At 44.0% G+C, this 22,078-nt stretch overlaps 1 protein-coding gene across 2 annotated transcripts in view; it reads left to right on the forward strand.

Annotated features, from left to right (window-relative positions):
- PRKG1 (protein kinase cGMP-dependent 1) overlaps nt 1-22,078 on the forward strand; it is a 1,158,696-nt gene that overhangs the window by 1,005,538 nt on the left and 131,080 nt on the right. For both annotated transcript variants that reach the window (XM_030334044.1, XM_032595293.1), the window contains one exon: nt 10,988-11,053. In XM_030334044.1, coding sequence (XP_030189904.1) covers nt 10,988-11,053 — 66 coding nt within the window. The remainder of the gene's footprint in view (nt 1-10,987; nt 11,054-22,078) is intronic.

The following is a 22,078-nucleotide window of genomic DNA, read 5'->3' on the forward strand; positions in this document are numbered from 1 at the left end:
ATTTTGAGTATCTTATTTTACGTGAACATGTCTAATTTCTATGTGAAAATACATTTCCAATTACAAATCAATACTGCTCACATGAAAATCTCTGCCATGATTTGTCACTGACATATTCAACTAGTAGATCACAATTACAGGCTTAGCAGATCTTTTTCTGTCTAGAGAAATATCCTTGGATTCAAGATGAATCATCTCAGGAGCATTGAAAACCGTGATAATTAGAATTTTTGAAAAGTGTCCACGTTGGTAAAACTAATTACAGAGGAGAACAGAGCACTAATTTCAGCCACCATTTCCTATGTGAAAAATGACACCGAGAATGGGGCGCTTTCTCAAGGTCACACGCTGAGTTGGCAGTGGAACAAGAAATAAGAGACACTCTTCCTGACATGTTGCCTTGAATTCTTTATGGGAGAGGATGCACTCCCAGGCTGAAGGCGCTTGAGGTAGAAGTCCTTTGAAATATGTGACCAAGCAACTTAACATTCATTTCCAGCAAGCCTCAGTGGGATTTACTAGAGCCACATTTCTAGCCCTCATTCTAAATACACTCCATTTCCTCTACTTTAAAGATAGGGAAAATTGGAGCATTATTTTTCAGCTGTGTGGAATGCAGAAAACACACAAAAAGACTAGTGGATCATTTTATTCTTTTTTTTAATTTTTTTAATGTTTATTAATTTTTGAGATAGAGACAGAGCATGAGTGGAGGAGGGGCAGAGACAGAGGGAGACACAGAATCGGAAGCAGGCTCCAGGCTCTGAGCTGTCAGCGCAGAGCCCGATGTGGGGCTCGAAACTCACGAACTGTGAGATCATGACCTGAGACGAAGTCAGACACTCAACCAACTGAGCCATCCAGGTGCCCCTGGATCATTTTCTTCTTAAAAGTACTAGGGGCGCCTGGGTGGCGCAGTCGGTTAAGCGTCCGACTTCAGCCAGGTCACGATCTCGCGGTCCGTGAGTTCGAGCCCCGCGTCAGGCTCTGGGCTGATGGCTCAGAGCCTGGAGCCGGTTTCCGATTCTGTGTCTCCCTCTCTCTCTGCCCCTCCCCCGTTCATGCTCTGTCTCTCTCTGTCCCAAAAATAAATAAAACCGTTAAAAAAAAAAAAAAATTAAAAAAAAAAAAAAAAAGTACTTATGACCCGTGAGGCACACTTGGAATAACGGGTCTGTTAATATCTTCTCCTAAAGTACAAACTTTCTGGGGCGACTGGGTGGCTCAGTCGGTTGAGCGTCCGACTTTGGCTCAGGTCATGATGTCGTGGTCTGTGGGTTCGAGCCCCGCGTCGGGCTCTGTGCTGACAGCTCAGAGCCTGGAGCCCGCTTCCGATTCTGTGTCTCCCTCGCTCTCTGCTCCTCCCCCACTCATGCTCTGTCTCTCCCTGTCTCAGAAATAAATAAACATTCAAAAAAATAATAAATTAAATAAATAAAGTGCAAACTTTCTGTGGCCAGATGCATTACAGAATCACATGTGTCACTGTCTGAAAAGTAGCCACAGCCAGATTTATTTTAATCTAGACTGTTAAGAAGTATGGTGCAGAGAAGCAGAAGCAAGGAGTTAAGAGGAAAGTGAGTGTCTGATTTGAGTATAGGAACAAACATCTATTGTGTTGTACTCCAGGGTTGACTTCATTGAAAGATTTTAATAGAGGAAAATTCTGTCTTCTCTTTTTTTTCCTCTCAAATTAAAACACCTCTAAATCATTCAGAAACAGACCAAATGGGCCCCTAAGAAAACAATGGCAGCATAATATCTAAACCTGTACTTCTAAACAACTCATAAAATAACAACAGAATAAACAAGAAGAGTGACCTCTTCCTTCTCTCCAAAAAATACACTCCAGGAAGATGTTCTTTAAATTTGTAAGACTTTGCCAGAGCGTTGACTACTTGAAGCCAGAGTACAGACTAAATACTGTTTGTGCTCTAGCAACAGCAACAACAACAAAAACAACAGGAATTTCTTCAGCGGTCCTTTCGTACCCTAGCCATAAAGGAATGTATATAGAATTGTCTTTAATGTCCAGATCGACGAGCAAAAGCCATCAAATGCATCAGCATTCAGAAGAATGTATGTGTAGCTTCAAATACGGAATATGGGAACAGCGTGGATGACTTTGATACTAACTTCAGCCGTGTCACTAAGAAAGAGCAGTATTTCTTCCTCTGCAATTGCTTCTTCTACTCTTTCACGAATTCCATATATTAGGTTGAACCGTACGACATTGCCAGTAGCTGTGCAAAAATGGCAATTTCATTTGGTGCAGTCTAATAAGTACCCATGTTCATTGTCATTGGAGCATGTCAGGAATGCTAAGTTCACATGCCACCTAAAAGATCCAGTATGCTGTCAATGCGGCCGAAGTCTTATGAAAAACAGTGTGAAAATTGAGTTCTCCTAAATCCATCATCTTTTTACCTATCGTGACCTTCCGTGGGTATTGATCCAACGGGAGGTGCATCCTCTCAGGAAGTGAATTAATACAGGGAATAGAAATATCTACCAAGGTCACCAGGAAGAATAAATTTTGGAGTGACTCTATGGATCACGCTTGGAATTATTCTGCCTACAAAAACATCCTTTTCGAGGTCATGTCATGAGTCCCTACTATTGATAAGAAACAGAGACTGTCTTGGGTGGGCTCCAGGAAATGAACCTGCTTCAGACTCCAGTGTCCTGGTGTTGACCGTGAGTTGGTATATGTTCTCGGTACTACAGTGATTTTTATGCATTTGTTTTGTCGTTACTCCTGCATTCTGTGTTGGAAGATTCTAAAGGGCCGGGGTCATATTTTCTGTTTAGATAATATGTCTTAATACATCCATGGGTATAGCAACAGCTACTTTAAAAGTGAAAAGGCCATCACTGTTGTAAAATTAGTCATCTAAACTGATGTCCTTGATACTTTATTTCATCAGAGCATAGGAAATGTTGCCTTTAATTGATCTTGTGATTTCCAACTAATTTTTAAGATTTTATGTGTTATGGTAAAGGGAAAAAAATGTTCACTTAGTCCATCTCTTTTTAAACAATAAATCCTTAGAGGGGCACCTGGATGGCTCAGTCATGAACGTCCTTTTTCAGCTCAGGTCATGATCTCTCTCATGGTTTGTGCGTTCAAGCCCTGCCTTGGGCTCGCTGCTGTCAGCACAGAACCCTCTTCGGATCCTCTGTCCTCCTCTCTCTGTGCCCTCTTCCTCCCCCCCCCCCCCCCCCCACCAAAATAAATGAACATTTACAAAAATAAAATAAATGTAAAGTAAAAATATATATAAATCCTTAGAGTAGCCCACAGACACTGATCAATGCGGTCCTGCCTTCCTGTCTGGTTTCTCCTGTGCCCTGACTTCTTTTCCTCAATCCCTGAATGCCAGCCTTCTTGGCTTAACAATAAGCCATTTCCTACCTCTGGGATATTGCCTGTGTTACACCTGTTTCCTAGAAAATACATCTCCTGACTCACCTTGGTAACTCCTCATTCTGGTCTTCGCGTTCAACGTCCTCAGAAAGGGTGTCTGTCCTCTGAATTTCCAAATGAGATCCTCCCTTATTATAGCTTTGCTTGCGGACTCTTTGACTGGCATTTTCAGTTATACGCTTGTGTACTAATTTAACTTCTGTCCCCACTAGACTGCAAGATTCGGGCATGCAAAATGTAATAGCCCTCAGTAAATATTTGTTAAAATAATTATCGACCTGTTAGAATTACACCCACGTAACATGTGAATGCTGAAGAATAAGAAAGTGTTGGAAGGCTATTCGCCAAGGTGTTAACCTTAGTTGTCTCCTGGCAGATGACGTCATGGTTATCTTTCTATTTTTCTCTCACACTTTTCTGTTGTTATTTTAATTGTTTCTGTAATCGATCGGCAGACATATTTCTTACGTGGACTTTTTTCCTTTACAAATGCTACTGAAAGACAGTGGACGTTTGCATGGGTGAGCAGTTAACTGGAGTCGAGGGAGCTTAGCAGTGCCACGTTCATGTGCACAGCCATGGAGATGACAGTGGGTGTCTTTTAAGGAAACTGTTGTCGCAAATGCAACAGAGGATAGTCTGTATGGTGCTTAGAAAAGGGATAGGTCAGAGAGCAGAGGACTTCCAGCTCTAGACAACAGTGTAGAAACTTTTCTTTTTTGGATGTTTCCTTGGAAAGTTCTCAGGCAAAGAGTTGACTCAACCAGATTTAAATTTGAAAATGTGCAACAAAGTGAGAGATAGATGGGAAGTGGGAGAGAGAGTTGGAACACAGAGGCCAGTTAAGGGGCCAGATCAGCATTCCTGGTAGGAATGGTGATGGCCCAAATAGAGGAGTAGCTCTAGAAGCGACAGGAGGGATAGGTAAAGAGAGAAGGCAGAGAGAAAGAGAGAGAGAGAGAGCCAGTATGACCAAAGCTATGCAGTGATGGAAAGAGAGAAGAATGTGTTTAATCTTCTGAGACCGGGTGAATGTAAGAATGGTCATGTCATTGACTCAAATGGTGATGCCATAGGGAACCCAAAGAACCCAGTGGTTGAGGTTAAGAGAAAATGTGTGGGGTCTGAATTAGAGGGGGCAATGGAGCTTCAAGAACGAGTTGTCCAGGAGGAGAGGGGTAAAGGTTAAACTCAAGTCTTGGGAGTCAAAATAAAACCAAAAGTTGATACCATAAGATTATGTGACATTTCCCCAGTGAGAGAAGTCAGCGCAACACAACAGAAGGCCAGAAACAGAATTTTGGAGGAATCCCTATATGTTAGTGAACTGAGGTCAAGGATTCAGGAAAACAACTGGACGAGGTGGTGTCAGAAAGAATTCGGAGAGTGATTGATTACAGAAACAGAGGGAGGAAGCGTGTAGAGAGAAAGTGTAACGGGTCACATGCTTCTCAGATGTCCCAGAGGACCTTCAAGTGATGCTATGACGCCGGAAGCTAAAATTGATTGGCTGCTGACTCTGTGCCAACCTTGGTTACAAGACGTGCACTTATTTGCCATGTATTGATTCGCTTCACAGAGTGTGGGAGGTGTAAATCGTGCTGGAATAATTTCGTGACTAAATAGGAAGTAGAGTCAGTGAGTAGCTGGATACAGCTTTTTGGGCAAGACCACTTCTCTGCTCTGGGACCAAACTTTCAAGGTTGAACGTCCGGTTGAATTTGCTATGAATCCCACAAGTCCAGTTCACTAATTCAAAGTGCACCTTTATTTTACGTGGCTGCTTCCCGTTTGTCATCCTGCCGGCAGTGAGTTCGCGTGCCTTCAGTCTTGAGCTGAAAAGGTTCATTTTGTCCAGCGTGAGGCACACCGGACTGGGGAGGCTCAGCGGCTGCCCTGGGTGGAGAATGGGAGCCGTGGGCTGCCGTGAGCTCACAAGCCCTTGGAGTGGTGTCCGTTTCCAGAGCCTGGCTCTGCGGGAATGCCTGGGCTCTGTTGCCAGGAGTCACATTGCCCCGGCTTGAAAAGGAAGAGCCCCTACTGGGCCAGTGCCTTTGCGTGAACCGTGCCCTGCTTTGGCCTCGGACGCTCTGTGTTTGTTCCCCTGGGCCATCGATGTACGATAGAGCTCTCCGGCAGACATGAGGCATAAGAAACTCGCTTCGGAACGAGACGAGTCCACGTAAACCCTTGCTATGGATTATTCCGATACTGACAGTGACTCCACTTTGGGATACAGTGATGATGAAGACTCCGGTGATGAAGTGCAAAGAATATCAGAGTCAGTGCACAGAAAAACTGGGTTTGCAAATATGTTGGATGTTTTTCATGCTCTGTGATGTCACGGAAAGGAATTTCTAACTCCTCCAAGAATGCTTAAGAAAGAGAACGCTACTTACTAAACCGCATAGTTTTGCCTGTAATTTCTCATTAATGCGTAGCAAGTTTGTGAAATAGCCGTTAACCTCCCACCGGTCGTGACTTCTCCAGTTGTACGTGTTTATTAAATGCCACGCTGAAATCAACTAACACGCAGGGACAGAAATGGATGAGTGTGAGGTTTGATCTTCAGAGACAACATGCATGTTAGACCTGGACCCTTAGGTGGATACGTGTGCATTTATTTGCTATAAAGAAGCTGCTGAGGGTTCAGAGGCAGTCTGGTGGATGTTTTTAAATATGTATTTTGTATGTTAACGTATCCCAGTTATGAATTATCTTGTGGTCGGTGTCGGTGAGACTTTAAAAATCTCATCTCTTCTTCTGCTAGGATTTATCAAATACCGTGATCGGACAAAAAAGTAAAAATGAAGGAAAACTCAGTTTTTAAAAATCTTTCTCGCATCTAAACCAGTATTACCCGAAGCCCCTGCAAACGTGGCGGGTGTGCTGTGCGAAGCCACTATCCTAACAGTTGTGTGTGGATAGAGATAAGTTCAGTAACCACATAGAGCTCTCAGGACCTCCGCGTCATAGGAGTATGTAATATTTCATATCTCAATGCAAATATTTGCTTAGACCTACAAAGGAAATTAGCAGACACAGTAAGCCACAGTATTGTCTGCTTATGTGAGTAATATTCTCTCATTAGTAGTCCGTACCGTCCCTGCTGAAATAAGAGATTAACCTATGTCGATACTAGATCAGATAGAATTTTGCCTCTCCCAGAAGCAGGCTCTGTAGGTACTCAGAGACAGCATTTCTGGACACCTGCGTCAGCAGGCACAATGACATTAAGCACCCAAATAGTAGAGATACAATGACAGCATAGTGGCAATATGAGTTCGGCATTGAATGAAGTCGGCATTCAATAATTTCCTATTGTAATGTAACGTTATTATAAAGCGACATATTAGGGCCAGAACATAGCCATGGATGGGAGGAACTCTAACCATATGAGAAACAAAATGGCTTATTGCATCAGCTTTGCAATTGAGCACCCATAAACCTATTAATGCTGTTTTTATTAACAACTGAATATATTTTTTATGATGACAGACGGACCGTCTGACTACTTCGTGCTCCTAAGTTATTTTGCGCCAGAATGCACTGAGAATTGTCGAATGGAAATCTGGTAGCAGAGTGTATACACGGTGGACTTTTGTGGAAAGACGTGAGCCCTCGAGCCAGCCAGATCTGTGTTCAGATTCCACAGCAGCTACTCACTGGCTATGTTTGACTTGGGGCGTGTGACCCAACCTCTGTCCTCACGTGTAAATCTGAGATTCTATACCTACCCTCTGCTCTATGCATTAAATGAGATTTGTGTGAATTGACTAAAATGGTTCCTGTTGTATACTAGATAATAAGTAGCAAATGTTATAATCTTATATTTAATATATTGTTTTTCCCCATATTACACCACTTCTCTGTTTTGATATATGTCACTTTACTAGGCACTAAGCTTGATTGTAGGGCATAACTTCCAGATTTTTCCTTTTTAAAATACTTCCAATTTCTACTGATAGTTTCTTCTGATAATTACTTTTCCTCATGTATATTTAATTTTTTAATATTTTTAGTTATTTTTGAGAGAGAGAGAGAGAGAGACAGTGCAAGTTGGGGAGGGGCAGAGAGAGAGGGAGACACAGAATCCGAAGCAGGCTCCAGGCTCTAAGCTGTCAGCACAGAGCCCAACGCAGGACTCGAACTCATGAACCGTGATACCATGACCTGAGCCAAAGTTGGACACTTACCCGAATGAGTCACCCAGGTGCCCCATTCTTATCTGTATTTTAAAATGTCTTTGTGTTTTGTCTTGTTGCAAGAAAATTACATTCATTTAAAAAAGTATGTCCAATTTAGGCCAGAAAACATAATAACATCTTCAAATATTGGAAATTTGTGATGAAATCATTTTAAAATCAATATGTGTAGAGAATACATTCAAAAGAAAGCATTATTTTGTATATGTTCTATTTTAAGGACTTTGTGAGCAATTTCTAAATTGTCAAGATGGTAATATATTTTAGGAAAATTCAGATTTGATATGTTTTCTACAAAGCTATGATAGGAGTTCTGTTCTTTGGCTTTTTTAGACTAGCAGCAAGGTATAGCAACATACCATCATGAGCAGTCTCCTAAGAAATAAGTTATTCGCTTGATAAATGAAAGACCTAATGGTGTATTAGTGAGGTTTTCTGCCCATGGCATCAGCTTCACTGAAAATTCCTGCTCAGAAAGCGATGATGGAGTTGAAAATATATTGTCTGCTCCCTCGGAGCCAAAAGAAAAGCTGCACTCTGTTGAGTAGGAGTGTTTCGTAAGATGCCGGACAGCACGGCCGCACAGGAGGTGAGAAGAATCAAGATAAATGGGAGAACACGCTGCTGTCCACCGGCTGGGCATCAGGATACACGTCCCTTGATCGCATTGAATACCCGGCAGTGAGGGGGCAGGCTTACCGTTCCCACCGTTCCCACACTTGAGGCTTTCGCCTAGTTTGTAGCTTGTCTCCTGAAACGAGGACAGTGCGAGTCCAAAGCCGGCTCTGTGCTGTCCTGCCCGTGGGCTCCAGGCCGTGCCATCTTGTACTACATACCTTCTACGCACCTCCCACGTGGCCAGCGTTCTGGGTAAAACAGGGAGGAAAACCAGCCAGGGAACTGCCCTCCTATGGTTTAGGGGAAGGGGGATAGAATCATCAACCCAGTGACCGCACAAATAAATGTCTAAGTTGCAGACTGACAGGTGCTTGGGTGGAGAGGTACGGAGGGCCATGAGCACAGGTGAACAGGGAGCCTGGGCTGGTTGCTTCTGGTTCACTGATGCAGGGATGCGTGGGCTGAGATCTAAAGGGTCAGCAGGGGTGAGCTAGTCAAGGAGTTGGGGAAGCACCTCCCAGGCCAGGAGGGCAAGTGAGGGAGTCCTCACCGAGGCACGTGAAGCCTTCAGCAGATAGCAAAGGTGGCCGCTTTGGCTGCAGGGTGGGGATGTGAGGGAGACGCTGGCTGGTGGAATCCTACTGGGAGCTGTCTAGACCCTAATAAAAGTTGCACAGTCAGAAGAGAGCTTAGTATGACACGTGGATAAAAAATATACAGTCATCAGGGTGCCAGGGTGGCTCAGTTGTTTAAGCGTCTGACTTCAGCTCAGGTCATGATCTCATGGTTCGTGCGTTCGAGCCCCATGTCAGGCTCTGTGCTGACAGCTCAGAGCCTGGATCCTGCTTCAGATTCCGTGTCTCCCTTTCTCTCTGCTCCTCCCCCACTCACACTCTGTCTCTCAAAAATAAATAAATGTAAAAAAAAATTTTTTTAAATACACATTCATCAATAGCTTCTTTTCTTTAATAGCAATAACCAATGAGAAACGGAGATAGAAACATTGCTTTCGTAAGAGAAAGCATTGATATAAAACACCCCAGAATTCTTTTTTTAAAAATATCCAGATCTAGCAAAAAATATTAAGAAATCTTACTTAAAGATCTAAGAACACCTCTCCACACAAGAAGAGTGTTATGTCATGCATTGTATGGGAAATTAGTATAATTAAAGTCCTTCTTCTGAAATCAGTGTATAAATGTAATACAGCTCTACCAGAAGGCCAACGTGGGTTCCCTTAGCAGTGGAAAAATGATTTTAAAGTCTCTGTGAAGTACGAATGCTTAACAGTATCCTCAAGATATTTCTTTTCTTTCTTTGTTAATGTTTATTTCTGAAGGAAAGAGAGAGAGGAGAGAGAGAGAATCCCAAGTAGGCTCTGCACCATCAGCCCAGAACCCGACTCAGGGCTTGATCCCGTGACCCTGGGATCATGACCTCAGTCGAAATCAAGAGTCGGATGCTTAAGCAACTGAGCCACTCAGGTGCCCCAAGATATCTCTGAAAAATAATTTTAGTAAGGGGGAACTTGTTTACCAAATACTTAGTACCGATGGTTTTTGTAAAGCAACCGTAATTTTAATAGCATGGTGTAGCAACAGTGGAAGACAAAAGATCAGTGGAAAATTTACTGAGTTCAGACCTATCTGTGAGAATGTAGTGTATTTTCAAAAAATAAAAATTCAGCGAGTGCATCTTTGTTTCCAAGACTTGAAAAGCCTATTATTAGAGACCTATGATGTTTGGATTATGATTTTTAGAATGTATTATTAACACTATGTTATTTCTGTGTATGTTCTCTTTAGTGTATTTCAAACTTGTATTTATCATTAATTATATTAACTTAGAAAATTTACTTTTCCAGGAAAAGGAGTACATTTTCAAGTATAACTTAATGTTTCCATGCAGTAATGCTGTGAAATTTTTAGTAGCTCAGAATGAAATGTGAATGTTAATTTACAAAATCTTAGACCTCTGGGTAAGATGAGAAATACAAGAACAAATTTTTAAAGGTTTAAGAGGTTGGTAGATATGCCTGAAGTGACAAATTGGATGCTTGCAAAGAAACCGTGTGTGTGTGTGTGTGTGTGTGTGTGTGTGTGTGTGTATAGTGTGTGTGTGTGTGTATATATATATAATGTATATATATGTGTGTGTGTGTATATATATATTTCAATCAGAGTGATTAAAATTTGTCAAATACTCTGCTGGTATAGATGAATAACTGTGTATTATAAGTTGTCAAAAGGTTAGCCACATAAAAACAGGGTCTCTAAGGTGATAGTTAAAACAGATCCGTTGTTCCCAAGGTTATAGTAATAAATTCATACACAAACGGATTAGATACTCAATGCTCGGAAATATATCTGCCCATCCTCTCAAAATTCAAATTACCCTGTCCATTACTGTCCTTGTCATGATCCAGTTAATTCCTTCATTCCCCAAAGAGCACAGGGAATGATGATGGAAAATTTGCTTCACTTCTAGAAATGAAACTTTAAGACTGAAAATTATAACTCCTGGATTATTAACTATAGGATTTGTGGGATCAATGGTAAAAGTAAGGTGGTTCCTCAGGACAAATAAATTTCAAACATGAACGAAGCTTAACCCTAGGGGTGGGTAAATCTGAGAGGTACACGTAATTTACCTTGTTTCCTGAATTAATCGCAGTGAACCCTTCTCTTTGATAGTAAAAGTGATTTTACTTTAATCTCTGTCTCTCTTTTTTACCTAGGGAGGATGTGAGGACAGCCAACGTAATCGCTGCAGAGGCTGTGACCTGCCTGGTCATCGACAGAGAGTGAGTACATTGCTTTATTATGCGTCCTACACGCACCTGTCAGTGGCGTACCTCAGTTCTTCGAAGTACACATCATTTTATGGAGTTATTAACACTTGTTTTATATTGTTTCATTTTCAAATGAGTTTTATATTTGATGCTCATTCCCTGTTTTTCTTGGAACGGGAAGGAATTCTCACTCCCTGTTGTCCCTTCTGCCCTTGAGATCTTTCGCCGGGTGCGTAACCATTAGGAGCCTCACTGCAGTTAGCCGGTTTATACACGGGCGATGATGCACTGTTCACAAAGATGTGAGGATTAAGGAGGGCGCGTGAGGAAAGCGTGGGTCCCAGTGTTGTTTCTGTTTGTTTGGTTTTTTGTTTTCTTTACTTTGGACGATCTTAACAATGCTAGCTATTGGTATAAATGTTCATAGTACTGATAATCATTATCACTATTATAGAATGTACAGTGTTACTTGTATCATTATTAAGACATGGACTGTTCCTCCAGCCTGCTTTACTTATCTCTACGCTCCCACCCCCAGACTTCTATAAGTATTTAAGGAAGATGCCTTTGGAGAAAACGTCATTTTAGACAGAGGTATATATTTGGGGTTATTAAAAGTGTGTTGGGTGATGCCTGCCCTTGTTCCTTCTCTGCATTCTGGCCTTGCTAGTCTCATGGCCCGAGGGCTTTTTCAGTTAACTACAAGGATCGGATCCCGGACTCTCCAAGGGCCTGGGGGTGCACTGTCTGCAGGCAGTCCTCCGGGCTCTTTCTCACCGCCTTTCTGTGGATAAGTCGATCAGAAAAGCCAAGTGCCTGGCCCGAGGGAAAGCACTGTAAAGCACCCCGTTAGCAGCTGTGGGGCCGGAAGAGGCTGTGTCAGTGGGGCATGCCACTGGGGGCCAGATGTGAGCAGTCCGGAACGATGGAGTTGAATGTTGAGCTTCGTGAGCTCTAGGGGAAGAGGGGTCCCGCTCGATCCCCACATCTCAGTTCTGGAGACCCCTCGGCCCTGGGTCTCTAGAACCAGAGCGGCAACACAGCCGCAGAACGACATCTGACACCAATGCTCTTTATCTGGTTCCCAGAAACAACATGTCCTGGTCATCCTTTGCTTTGTTTGCCTCTCGCCTTACTGAGGATCTACTGAGAACAAGGCCTTGTGTTTGGTGCTGTGAGAAGAGTCCGAGGGGCAGCACAGATGCCGGTTTGGGGGGCTCGCTTCTACTAGAGAAGATGTAGCCTCCGCACAAGGCAGAAAATAGGAAGGGTCCAGAGCACGCGCTTGCGCTGTGATTAGGTGGGTCTGGAAAGCACAGGAGAGGCAAGATGAGCAGAGTGAACCACACAGCGACCCTCGCGAGGGAGCAGGGAACCGTGGCAGCGTGCCGGCGTGGGGCTGGGTGAGGGCGGCCGGAGGAAGTGCTGCGACGGGTGCTTCATACACACACTGGGGCCGGTTCACCAAGAACACTCTTTGTTGGGGTGAGGATAACTGATGGTTTTAGGCAACCAAATAGTGTCCGTCACTGTATCACTGTATTTGGTAGAATAATCCCAGAAGGCTCTGTAAAATGTGTTACGGGTGAAGTAGGAGTGGGGATACCTGGTTAGTATCTATCAGCCCAAGTGGTGGTCATGAGACCGGCTGGAGGAGAAATGCATTAGAATGAAAAGGTAAAACCAAAGGGCTTACTCCTTGACCGAAAGGAAGGGGCAAGGAAGAAACTAGGGGTGTAGTCAGGATTGAGAGATGATCTAGAAGATGTACAGAAGAGTCGGTTTGGGAGGCACAGTGGTTTTCCCTCAAAAACATAATGAACTTGACGTACCAATGGGACACTCAAGAACAGATGCTCTGCAGGAGATAGAAAAGATGGGACAAGAACTCTTGTCGGAGTTAACTTAAAATTAACTTCAAATTTGCTTACCTAGAGTTAGCAGCTTAAGCCATGGGACTGGACGGAATTGTGTCAAAGAATAAAGATAAAAGGACCAAGGTTAAAATTTGGGAAAATTGTTACATTGAAGGAAGAGTCAGGAGAAGACACACCAGTGAATAGAACTGAGGTGTCAGCTCTCAGAGCAGGTACGTAAAACCTCAGAATCCAAGAGAAGATCCAAGAGAGGAAGGACAGTCGGCAGTGTCCAATCCAAGTGGAATCCAAGAGGCAGGCAGACAGAGAAAAGGCCAATAGTTCAGGAGCCTGGGAGAAAAAAGTTTCAGTCAAGTGGTGAGAACGGAGTCCAGGTTGCAGAGAGCAAGTGGGTGCTGAGGAAGTTAGATCACCCAGACTAAGGGTTCTTTCTTTCAAGAACTTGGTGAAACGGACGGAGGGAGGGAAGGAAGGAAGGAAAGAAAGAAAAGAGGGAAGGAGGGAGGGAAGGGAAAGGAAGGGGGAACATGAGGCATTGGCGGGTCTTGGAGAGCGTCCTTGTGATGAGTACATACATGCATCCGGGAAAATGGAGGAAATGAAATACTAAAGGGACAGTTTGATGGAAATGGGGCCACAGGGGAGGAAATTGTGGGCAAACAAGGAAAGAAGACTTGGAGAATGTGTGCTTTTCTTTCCTTCTATTTTCTAAGAGGAGAAGTAGAAAATTTGTAGAGATTTAGATAAGGAAAGCTATGGGAGCTCAATATGGTCTTGACCTTGTCTCTAAAACATAGAGCAAGAAGAGCATCTGCTGGCTCAGTTGGAAAAGCATCTGATTCTTGATCTCAGGGTCATGAGTTCGAGCCCCACACGGGACGTAAAGATGACTTAGAAATAAAATGTTTAACAAAATAAAGTACAAAGCGAGAAAATCTGGCCAGGGAAGGAGTGGGGGTGGGGCTGAGGATGTGCCAGGTGACTAGGGTATCCCATCAGTTTATATCCCTACAGTCCTTTATAATTTGGGAATTTTCACATGCATGGCATCCCACCTGGAAGGTAGGCAGGATGGTCAACAGGAGAGGAAATGGAAGCCCATAGAAGTTTAATAACTCGATAAGATTTCCTGGTAAATGATAAAGCCCAGATACATCAGAGAAACAAAGTAGATGGGATTTTGTGGGCCATCTGGTCCTGCTTCTTCAGTTTAGTTAACTGTGGGCCTGAGGACTGAAGGAGCACCACATAGCATCGTGCACATACTGCGGCCCTCGTCCGAATTTTCTCTTTTTCTCAAATGTGGTCATATACGCTTTGCGCCGGGCAGTGCATGGGCTTTGTCAAAACAGAATTCACTAGTTGGATCGTGCCTGCGTCATGTTTGGGCCGTTGCCTAATACTTAATAGGGACAGTTACTTAAATTCTAAGTCTCAGTTTCCCTACCTGCAAAATAAGCTCACATTACCGAAATGTGAGCTTGGTGGGAAGGTCGGTTTATTGTACACACAGGTCCGTGCACAGCATAGGATGTGGAGTAAGCATTCAATAAACACGTTCTCCTTTTCTTGCAGAAGGCACAGGAGCCCCTCTGATTTGGCAATTTTTCCATCTAATTGGCAGAAGTTTATCCTTAGGAACACACACTGAGAGGACACCTCGAGAGAGGTCTTTCAACAGAAACCTAGAGAAGGGAGCCTGCACGTAGAACTCACCACACGCGTTTCTGCACTCTTAGAAGGGAAGTTGCTCTTCCCACCAAATGTCAAATTCACAGCTTGAAAAACAACCAAACTGTAACTGAAGCCTCCTGTCAGAAGCCTGCTGCTGGCACCTAATTTATGGCCAATTAGGGGAGCACCCGGGCTTCATCCCATGCAAACAGATGGCAGACATTAGACCTGTCAACAAAAGGAGCTTCTTTCACAAATTTACAAGCGCGGTACCGCATTACAGAAGCCCGTGATTATGCTTTATCATTCCAGAGGGAAGGCAAAAGCACACTATTGTAACTAATCATGCATGGCAGAATTTCTCTTAAAAAAAAAAAAAACAAAAAACGCTCCTTGACGAACTAGAAAATGATACACCGATACCTGGTGGTCCCACGAATCTGCTGATTGGTGTCTTGTAGCCTCATCCTGATCTTTGTAACTGTCTGCAGTGATTCCAGAAGTTGCAAATTGACTGCAAAGCGATATTTGTCTAACAGGCCATTCTGTTTCCATTAACACAATTTTCGAATATTTAAAAAATGATTAGGTGTCTTTAGCACCTCTTTTTTCAGAATCCGTGAAAATAAGTACGTTAGAATGTTTCGTGATCAGTTAGGCAGTACCCTACTACTTTACTGACATGAGTTGTTGATGAGGCTAGAAATTCAAGAAAGACTGTATTTTTATATGTTGAGATCATTGTTAAAAAGGGTAGCATAACTACTAGTGTTAAAGAGTTTTATATTTTTCCCCAGGAAATTAAGGTCTAAGTAAGTCCTGACTCTGTCCCTGATTTAGTGTGTAATTTCCAAGACATAGGCAAACTGGTTATGAAAATTGAAATGTTTTCATATTGGTTAGGAAAGAGCAGTGGTCTGAGCTCCCTGCGTGTCTCTTCTAACCCTCTACTGCCCTGGTCATCTGATTCCCCCACCCAGGACTCTTCCAATCTCTCCTCAATCCAACAACTAAAAGCTAACTTCTGTCAGACCCCAGGACTAGTATCCATTCTGATTGGTCAATTCTTGTATCACACTGTTAATTATTTTGACTAGAACCCTGGTAATCTCAAGCTAAAGTAACACCTCATCACCATTGCTTCTCAGACTTTGGTTTTACCGTATCTGTGGCTTAAACAAAATCAGTTAGAAAGAAAGCAACAACTATTCTGGCTCCGTGGGGGTGAAGCTTTCAGAGTACCCAAAAGTCTTCCCTCTATCCCTCTAAATCATTCCAGGTGATGCCTAAGCGCCCCACCCCCACCCCCGCCACATGGGAGTCTAGGCATCACTAAAATAATTTGCAAACCGTTATGTGCTAACCTTTTCATCACTGACACTTGGGGTATTTGATCTGACTTTGGGGGCTGTAGTGGCTTGACACAGGACTCAGGTGTCATTGAGACAGAGCTGGGGATGGAGACCAAGAACTAGCCTAGAGGAAGACAAGCATGCTGTGTATAAAAATAATGAGATTAGGAGGGAGTCTCAAATATCAGATTACAGGACATTGCAAATGGCAGTCAGTCTCAGAAACGGAGAGATCTCCGTGGATCAGGGAAGCAAGGTTTTTAACCTCCTAGAATTCGTGTTGCCTCCTGTGTAAGAGGTGTTATCTCTGCCATCTATTTAAAAGAGGAACAAGACTCGAGCTGCTAGACTGGTGCTTAGGAAGCAACTCGTAAGTCTAAGGATGGTCCCAGGGCGAGTTAAAAACGGGGAAGCAAACAGCTTCCCAGGAAAGACTGGACCATGAGAAAAAGTCACCGGAACAGGTAAACTGAATGCTGTTTCTCAATACCCACGCAGGGCCGTAGGTATTAAAAATGCGGTTAGGGGGCGCCTGGGTGGCGCAGTCGGTTAAGCGTCCGACTTCAGCCAGGTCACGATCTCGCGGTCCATGAGTTTGAGCCCCGCGTCGGGCACTGGGCTGACGGCTCAGAGCCTGGAGCCTGTTTCCGATTCTGTGTCTCCCTCTCTCTCTGCCCCTCCCCCGTTCATGCTCTGTCTCTCTCTGTCTCAAAAATAAATAAACGTTAAAAAAAAATGGGGTTAGAACTAGACTATAGGAAATTTTATGTGTATTCATTAAGAAAAATAACAGTTAATACCTGCGTCCTGTGTCAGATACCCGGACTCTGGACATCCACAAGACACAAATTCAACCATAGGTCTGAAAACTCATTATATAGAGTCAGCTCAGTTAGGGACAAATCTGGGCCTATGTGACAGGGTGTTCTTTGTTCCTCTGCCAGTGCCAGTAGCAAAATCTCCATCTTCCAGCCACCCTGCCCTCCACGTCTAGTTCTTTCTAGTACTGGTTTCCAGCTCTTTGGCCACACCTACATCAGTCTCTAGAGACCTTGCTTCTGACCTGGTCCCTGCCCTGATTTCTCCCCAGCCTTCTTGCCTCCAGTGGATCGGTGCCTTCCTCCACTTGTCTTTGTTGGGGCTTTTCAGGTGTTCAACTCCACGTTCAAAGAAGAATAAACAGAAATACTAAATCCACTTCATCCGTGCCCTGGGCTAGGTGTATCAGTGAGTCAGCCGGACAGGAGCCAAGAAGCCTCCTGTATGAGGACTCAGAATGTCAGAGGAGATGGAAACATACAGAGAAATATCACATTTATCCAGCTTCTCTCAGGGGGGGTGCTCGATGTGTTTCTGGTAAGCAACTGGTGTTGGGGCTGAGCTCAAGGAGGAGCAGATGCTCGCTAAACTGCCCAACAAAAATGGCGGGGGGTATTAACAGCACAAGTTTTATTTTCTGAGTATGAAGCGAGAGCTGTATGACTTAAACCAGAGGTTGGAAAACTTTCTCTAAAAAGGGCCAGCTAGTAAATATTAATGCTTTGTGGACCCATTGTTCTTGGTTGCAGCTACCCAGCTCTGCTGTAATGCAAAATGAACCAAAGGCAGCACATAAATGGAAGAGCATGGCTGTGTTCCAGTTGGCTTTGTTTATGGATACTGAAATTTGAATTTCATATTCTTTTCAGGTGTTAAGTAGTACTCATCTTTTGAGATTTTTTTTGTATTTCCACCATTTAAAAATGTCAAAATCATGCTTAGCTAATGGCCGTGTGAGGAAAACAACGGGCTGAATTTGCCCTGCGAGGCATAGTTTTGCCAACCCCTGACTTAAATGATGTCAGAGGATTGAGGGGTGCCCCCGGTAGTCCTGTTCTGATTTCCCTCCATGCTGTGCTCAGCCGTCTTTTTTTTTAATGTTTATTTATTTATTATTTTAGAGAGAGAGAGGGAGGGGAGGGGCACAGAGAGAAAGGGAATCTCAAGCAGTCTCAGCACTGACAGTCCAGCTTGAACTCACGATCCATAAGATCGTGACTTGAACTGAAATCAAGAGTCAGACGCTCAACCAACTGAACTACCCAGGTGCCGTTAAGCTTTCTTTGTTTTTGATCCTCGGTCATCTTATTTCAACTCCTGCATTCTCTAGGACTTCACGTTAGGCTTGCATTAATTTAAGTAACGGCTAATTAGAAATTAAGATGATTCTTTGCAAGTTATTTGCATTTTGGCGACTTACCCCAAAGATGGAGAAATCTTAAAAATCCAAACGATCTTAGTATTTCAGGTGCCATGAGGGAGGCCAGTAGGGGAAGGATTTGGGGACAGCAGGCTCTTTCAGGCACCCTTCTGACCCCACCAGCCAGGTCAGTCTCATGAAGGCCCACGCACCCAGTGGTGTTTGCCCCGCTAGGTCACCTGTGTCCTTGTCTTTATATAACTTGCCATTCTGTGTTCACACGATAGGACTACAGGGACCACATGCTACACTGCCTGTCGTCACATTGGTCAACTGATAGGGTGATAAACTTAAAATATTTCACAGCCTCAGTCTTTCCTACAGCCTAGATGGATTTTATGTTGGTTCGTTTTCCAGAGTGAAATCTGGGGTGATGTGAGGATATTTGCAGGCTGATCACAAAAACCAAGTATAATCCTAGCAAGGTATATCGGCCGCGATCATTTGGGCTTGTCTTTTTCTATGGCGCTGTTATTGATTGGTGTGCCTTCTAAAAAAAAATATGAAGCAGAAAAGATAAAATCCAGAAGTTTAGAAGAAAGAGAGACATGATGTTTACTCCATTTAATGATGTGAGTTGAATTGCAGCACGCCCTGAGGAAGCGTGAGCTGAGTACAAAATAAACACATTTCCACTAGACAAAAGCGTATCTAGGGACTATATTTGTGGCGTCAATAATGGAAAGAAGTGGATGGGACAGCAATTTGTCACATGTACCTGCTCGGTGCTTTAGAATGGTACCTCTTTCTCCTACTGCAAGTCCTTAGAGAAATGATGCCTAGCATCACTGGAGAGCGATTTGAGAAGGCACAACCCCTTTCTTCATCTGCCCAACTAGAACTTACTGGTTACCTGCCATATGTCAGCCACTCAGACGTCTAGCAGCTGGGGATCTAAAGGCAAATATGTAACTATTATATTACTTATTTTTATCCCTGCTGTATGGATAACTTCCAGCTTTAACCTCTTAAGTCATGAACCCACGGGGGTTCTAACAGTCCCCTTTTGTAACCTTCTGACTCTGTTCAAAATCAAGGAAGTCCGATGTCCTTAATATGTTGGTATGTCATTAATCAGAATGCACTACATTTCTTTGTTTGAAAAACTTTGTTAAGAACCTTTAGATGGCAAGTGGATTAGTTAGAAAGTCATGGCAGAGATTTAAGAAGGAAAAGTGGGAGAGACCTTAGAAGCTGGGGCTGGACAAAGATTTTCTGTAAAGGGCAAGACAGTAAATATTTTGAACTTTGTGGCTTACAGTCTGTCATTTGGCCCAAGGGTCATAGTTTGTGAATCCCTGTTACAGGTCAGTTTTATTTTACAAGTGACGGAATCGAGGACCAGAGATGCCCTCAAATCCCACTGTTTAAAAATATTTAATAAAGATGGATAATATAATTACATTCTTGTCTTCTAATGCTGTATCTTAGAATTTTGTAACTTAATGAGACTCTGAAAAGCCTGTCTTCCAAATTCCTTAGTTTAGAAACGAGAAAGGTAGGTCTCAGAGGGAATATGTAGCATCCAAGGTCTTTACTGCCAGTGATGGGATTGCAACATAGCCCTCATGACCTCGGCTTTAGTGCTTTTTTCACCTGAATTACGCTATGACCTGAATTACCAAGATAGAAAACTCATGCATGTATTAATCCAACAAGCACATAGTGAGCACCCGCTCCATGTTGAGCCTTAGGGTCAGTGCTGTGATGAATAGAAATGCGTACAAAGAGGGGCGCCTGGGTGGCTCGGTCAGTTAAGTGTCCAACTCTTGATTTCAGCTCAGGTCATGATCTCAGGTTTCATGAGTTCAAGCCCCTTGTCAGGCTGTGTGCTGACAGAGCAGAGCCTGCTTGGGGTTCTACTCCCCACCCCCTCGCCGTCTCTCTCCCTCTGTCTCTGCCCTTCCCCAGCTTGCACTCTCTCTCTAAATAAATACATAAACATGTTTTAACTGCATAAAAAGAGAGAGTTGGTTCAAGAGGCTCATAATAACGAAAATGAACAAACAGTAATGGTATTATTGACAGTTTGTGAATTGAGCTAAAATATTCTCATTGAACTAAATCTATAATGAATTCTGCTGCTTCTGAGAAAAAAAAAAGATAAGTGAGTAAAATCCTTGACTTGCAGATGGCTGCTGACCTCACTGCTTCAAACCCCCGCTGTGGCTAGGTAGTTGAATCACCGAATTAAAACAACGAGTTTATTATTTCAGTTCATTGATTTCCTGAAAGCATCTGTGAAGCCTAGACTCCAGCACTTATCTGGCTTGCATAGTAAGTCGGGCTCTCCTGTCATGTTTCAGATCCCACCCTACCCTTGCTGTGTCGTATGTCCGATGCTTGTTGGTCTGTTCTGATTCGTAAACTGCAAGCTTGAGGAGGACAGAAGCCACGTTCGTGTTGTTCTCCGCTGTCTCCTCAGATCTCAGCACAATGTCAAGGAGTATGCTAAGCCCTCGCTAAGAATCTGTCAGAATGAAAGGGCGCATAACTCTGTATCAGTCAGGGTCCCATCAGGAGAGAAGCCGCACAGAGTAATCTGAGCAAGAAAAGTTGGTTTTAAAGAATTAGTGACGGTAATAGGGGATTGGAGTAACAAGCTAGCCAGAAAGGAAAAGAGTTCCAGAGAATTCAGAGACAGTAGATGTAAGAGGCACTAGCCCCAGGCCTGCAAGAGAGCTGGAGACCTTCCCCAGCCCTTCCTTTGTCCCGCCCCCACCTACCCTGCTGGTGCCTTGCCTTGGAGCAGGGGTCCTGAAACTCCGCATTGTGACATTGTGGGCCAGAGACGGTGGCCAGACATTGTGGGTTTGTCACGGTGCGGTCCTATGCCTCCTAGGGGGTCTCTCAAGATCCCCTCTTCTCCCCACCAACTAGTAGTAACTCCCCACCACCTATCAGTGTGACAACCAAAAGTGGCTCTAGACATTGCCAAATGTCCCCTGGGGGGTGCGGGGAGCATCACCCCAGCTGGAAGGACATGGCCGTGTGATGGCAGCCAGGTGCCGTGACCCCGAACCATAGCACGCGTGCCCGAAATCCACACTAGAAAATTGGAAAGCACAGAAAAATACAAATACAATTTTGCCATTCAAAGGTAACTACCGTTAATATTTCGGTATATTTCCTTAAATAGTGAGATCACACTGCCTAAGGGTTCCAGGGAAAGCCATCCACAGGGTGCTGTAAAACCACCTGAGGGGGGAATCCCCTGGGGAAGCTGCCAGCTGCTGGGTGTTCCTGGTCTCCAATACTGTCATTGCCGGCCACAGGAGAAGGGACGAGAAACTCCCAGCACCCCGGAACACGAGGCAAAACCCTCACTCCTGCGGTATCTCCCCGGTGCCCTCTGCTGACAGAGTCTCAGTGCCAGTTGGCCAAAGAAAAAACAACTGGCCCAGATCTGTTTTTACAGAGCAAAAAGGGTGAATTTAGAGCCAACAGGCAGGAAATCAATAACCAGTACAGATTCCACACCAAATCCTATTTGAGGTCCAGAGCAATAAAGATAAATAGCAAAGTCTGTCTGCCCTGGACGAACTCCTGGTCAGGTCAGATGCACTGAAAATCAACATGAGAGACCATTCCAGTTCAAAAGTAATAATAATGATCGTGGAGAACAGAGGATGGGGGAGCGAGTCGTGCCTGGAGCGTCCCAGAGGACTTGCTGGTTGAGTTCACACATGAAACAGGTCTTTAAGTTTCGGGGACGGTTGTACGTGCAGGAAGGGAGGGTGGAGTCTGCTCCCGTCCAGGGAAGGACATGCACAGAGAGAAGGGATTGGGAGAGGCCAGCCTACAGTAACTAGCGGCAAGGGCGGGAACAGAGGGCTTGGGAGGTTAGGCACTGGACAGTCCGTCGGGTGGGTGGAGTGCAGGGAGACAGAGTTGG

Source organism: Lynx canadensis, chromosome D2 (genome assembly GCF_007474595.2).
Source record: "Lynx canadensis isolate LIC74 chromosome D2, mLynCan4.pri.v2, whole genome shotgun sequence".
NCBI lineage: Eukaryota > Metazoa > Chordata > Mammalia > Carnivora > Felidae > Lynx > Lynx canadensis.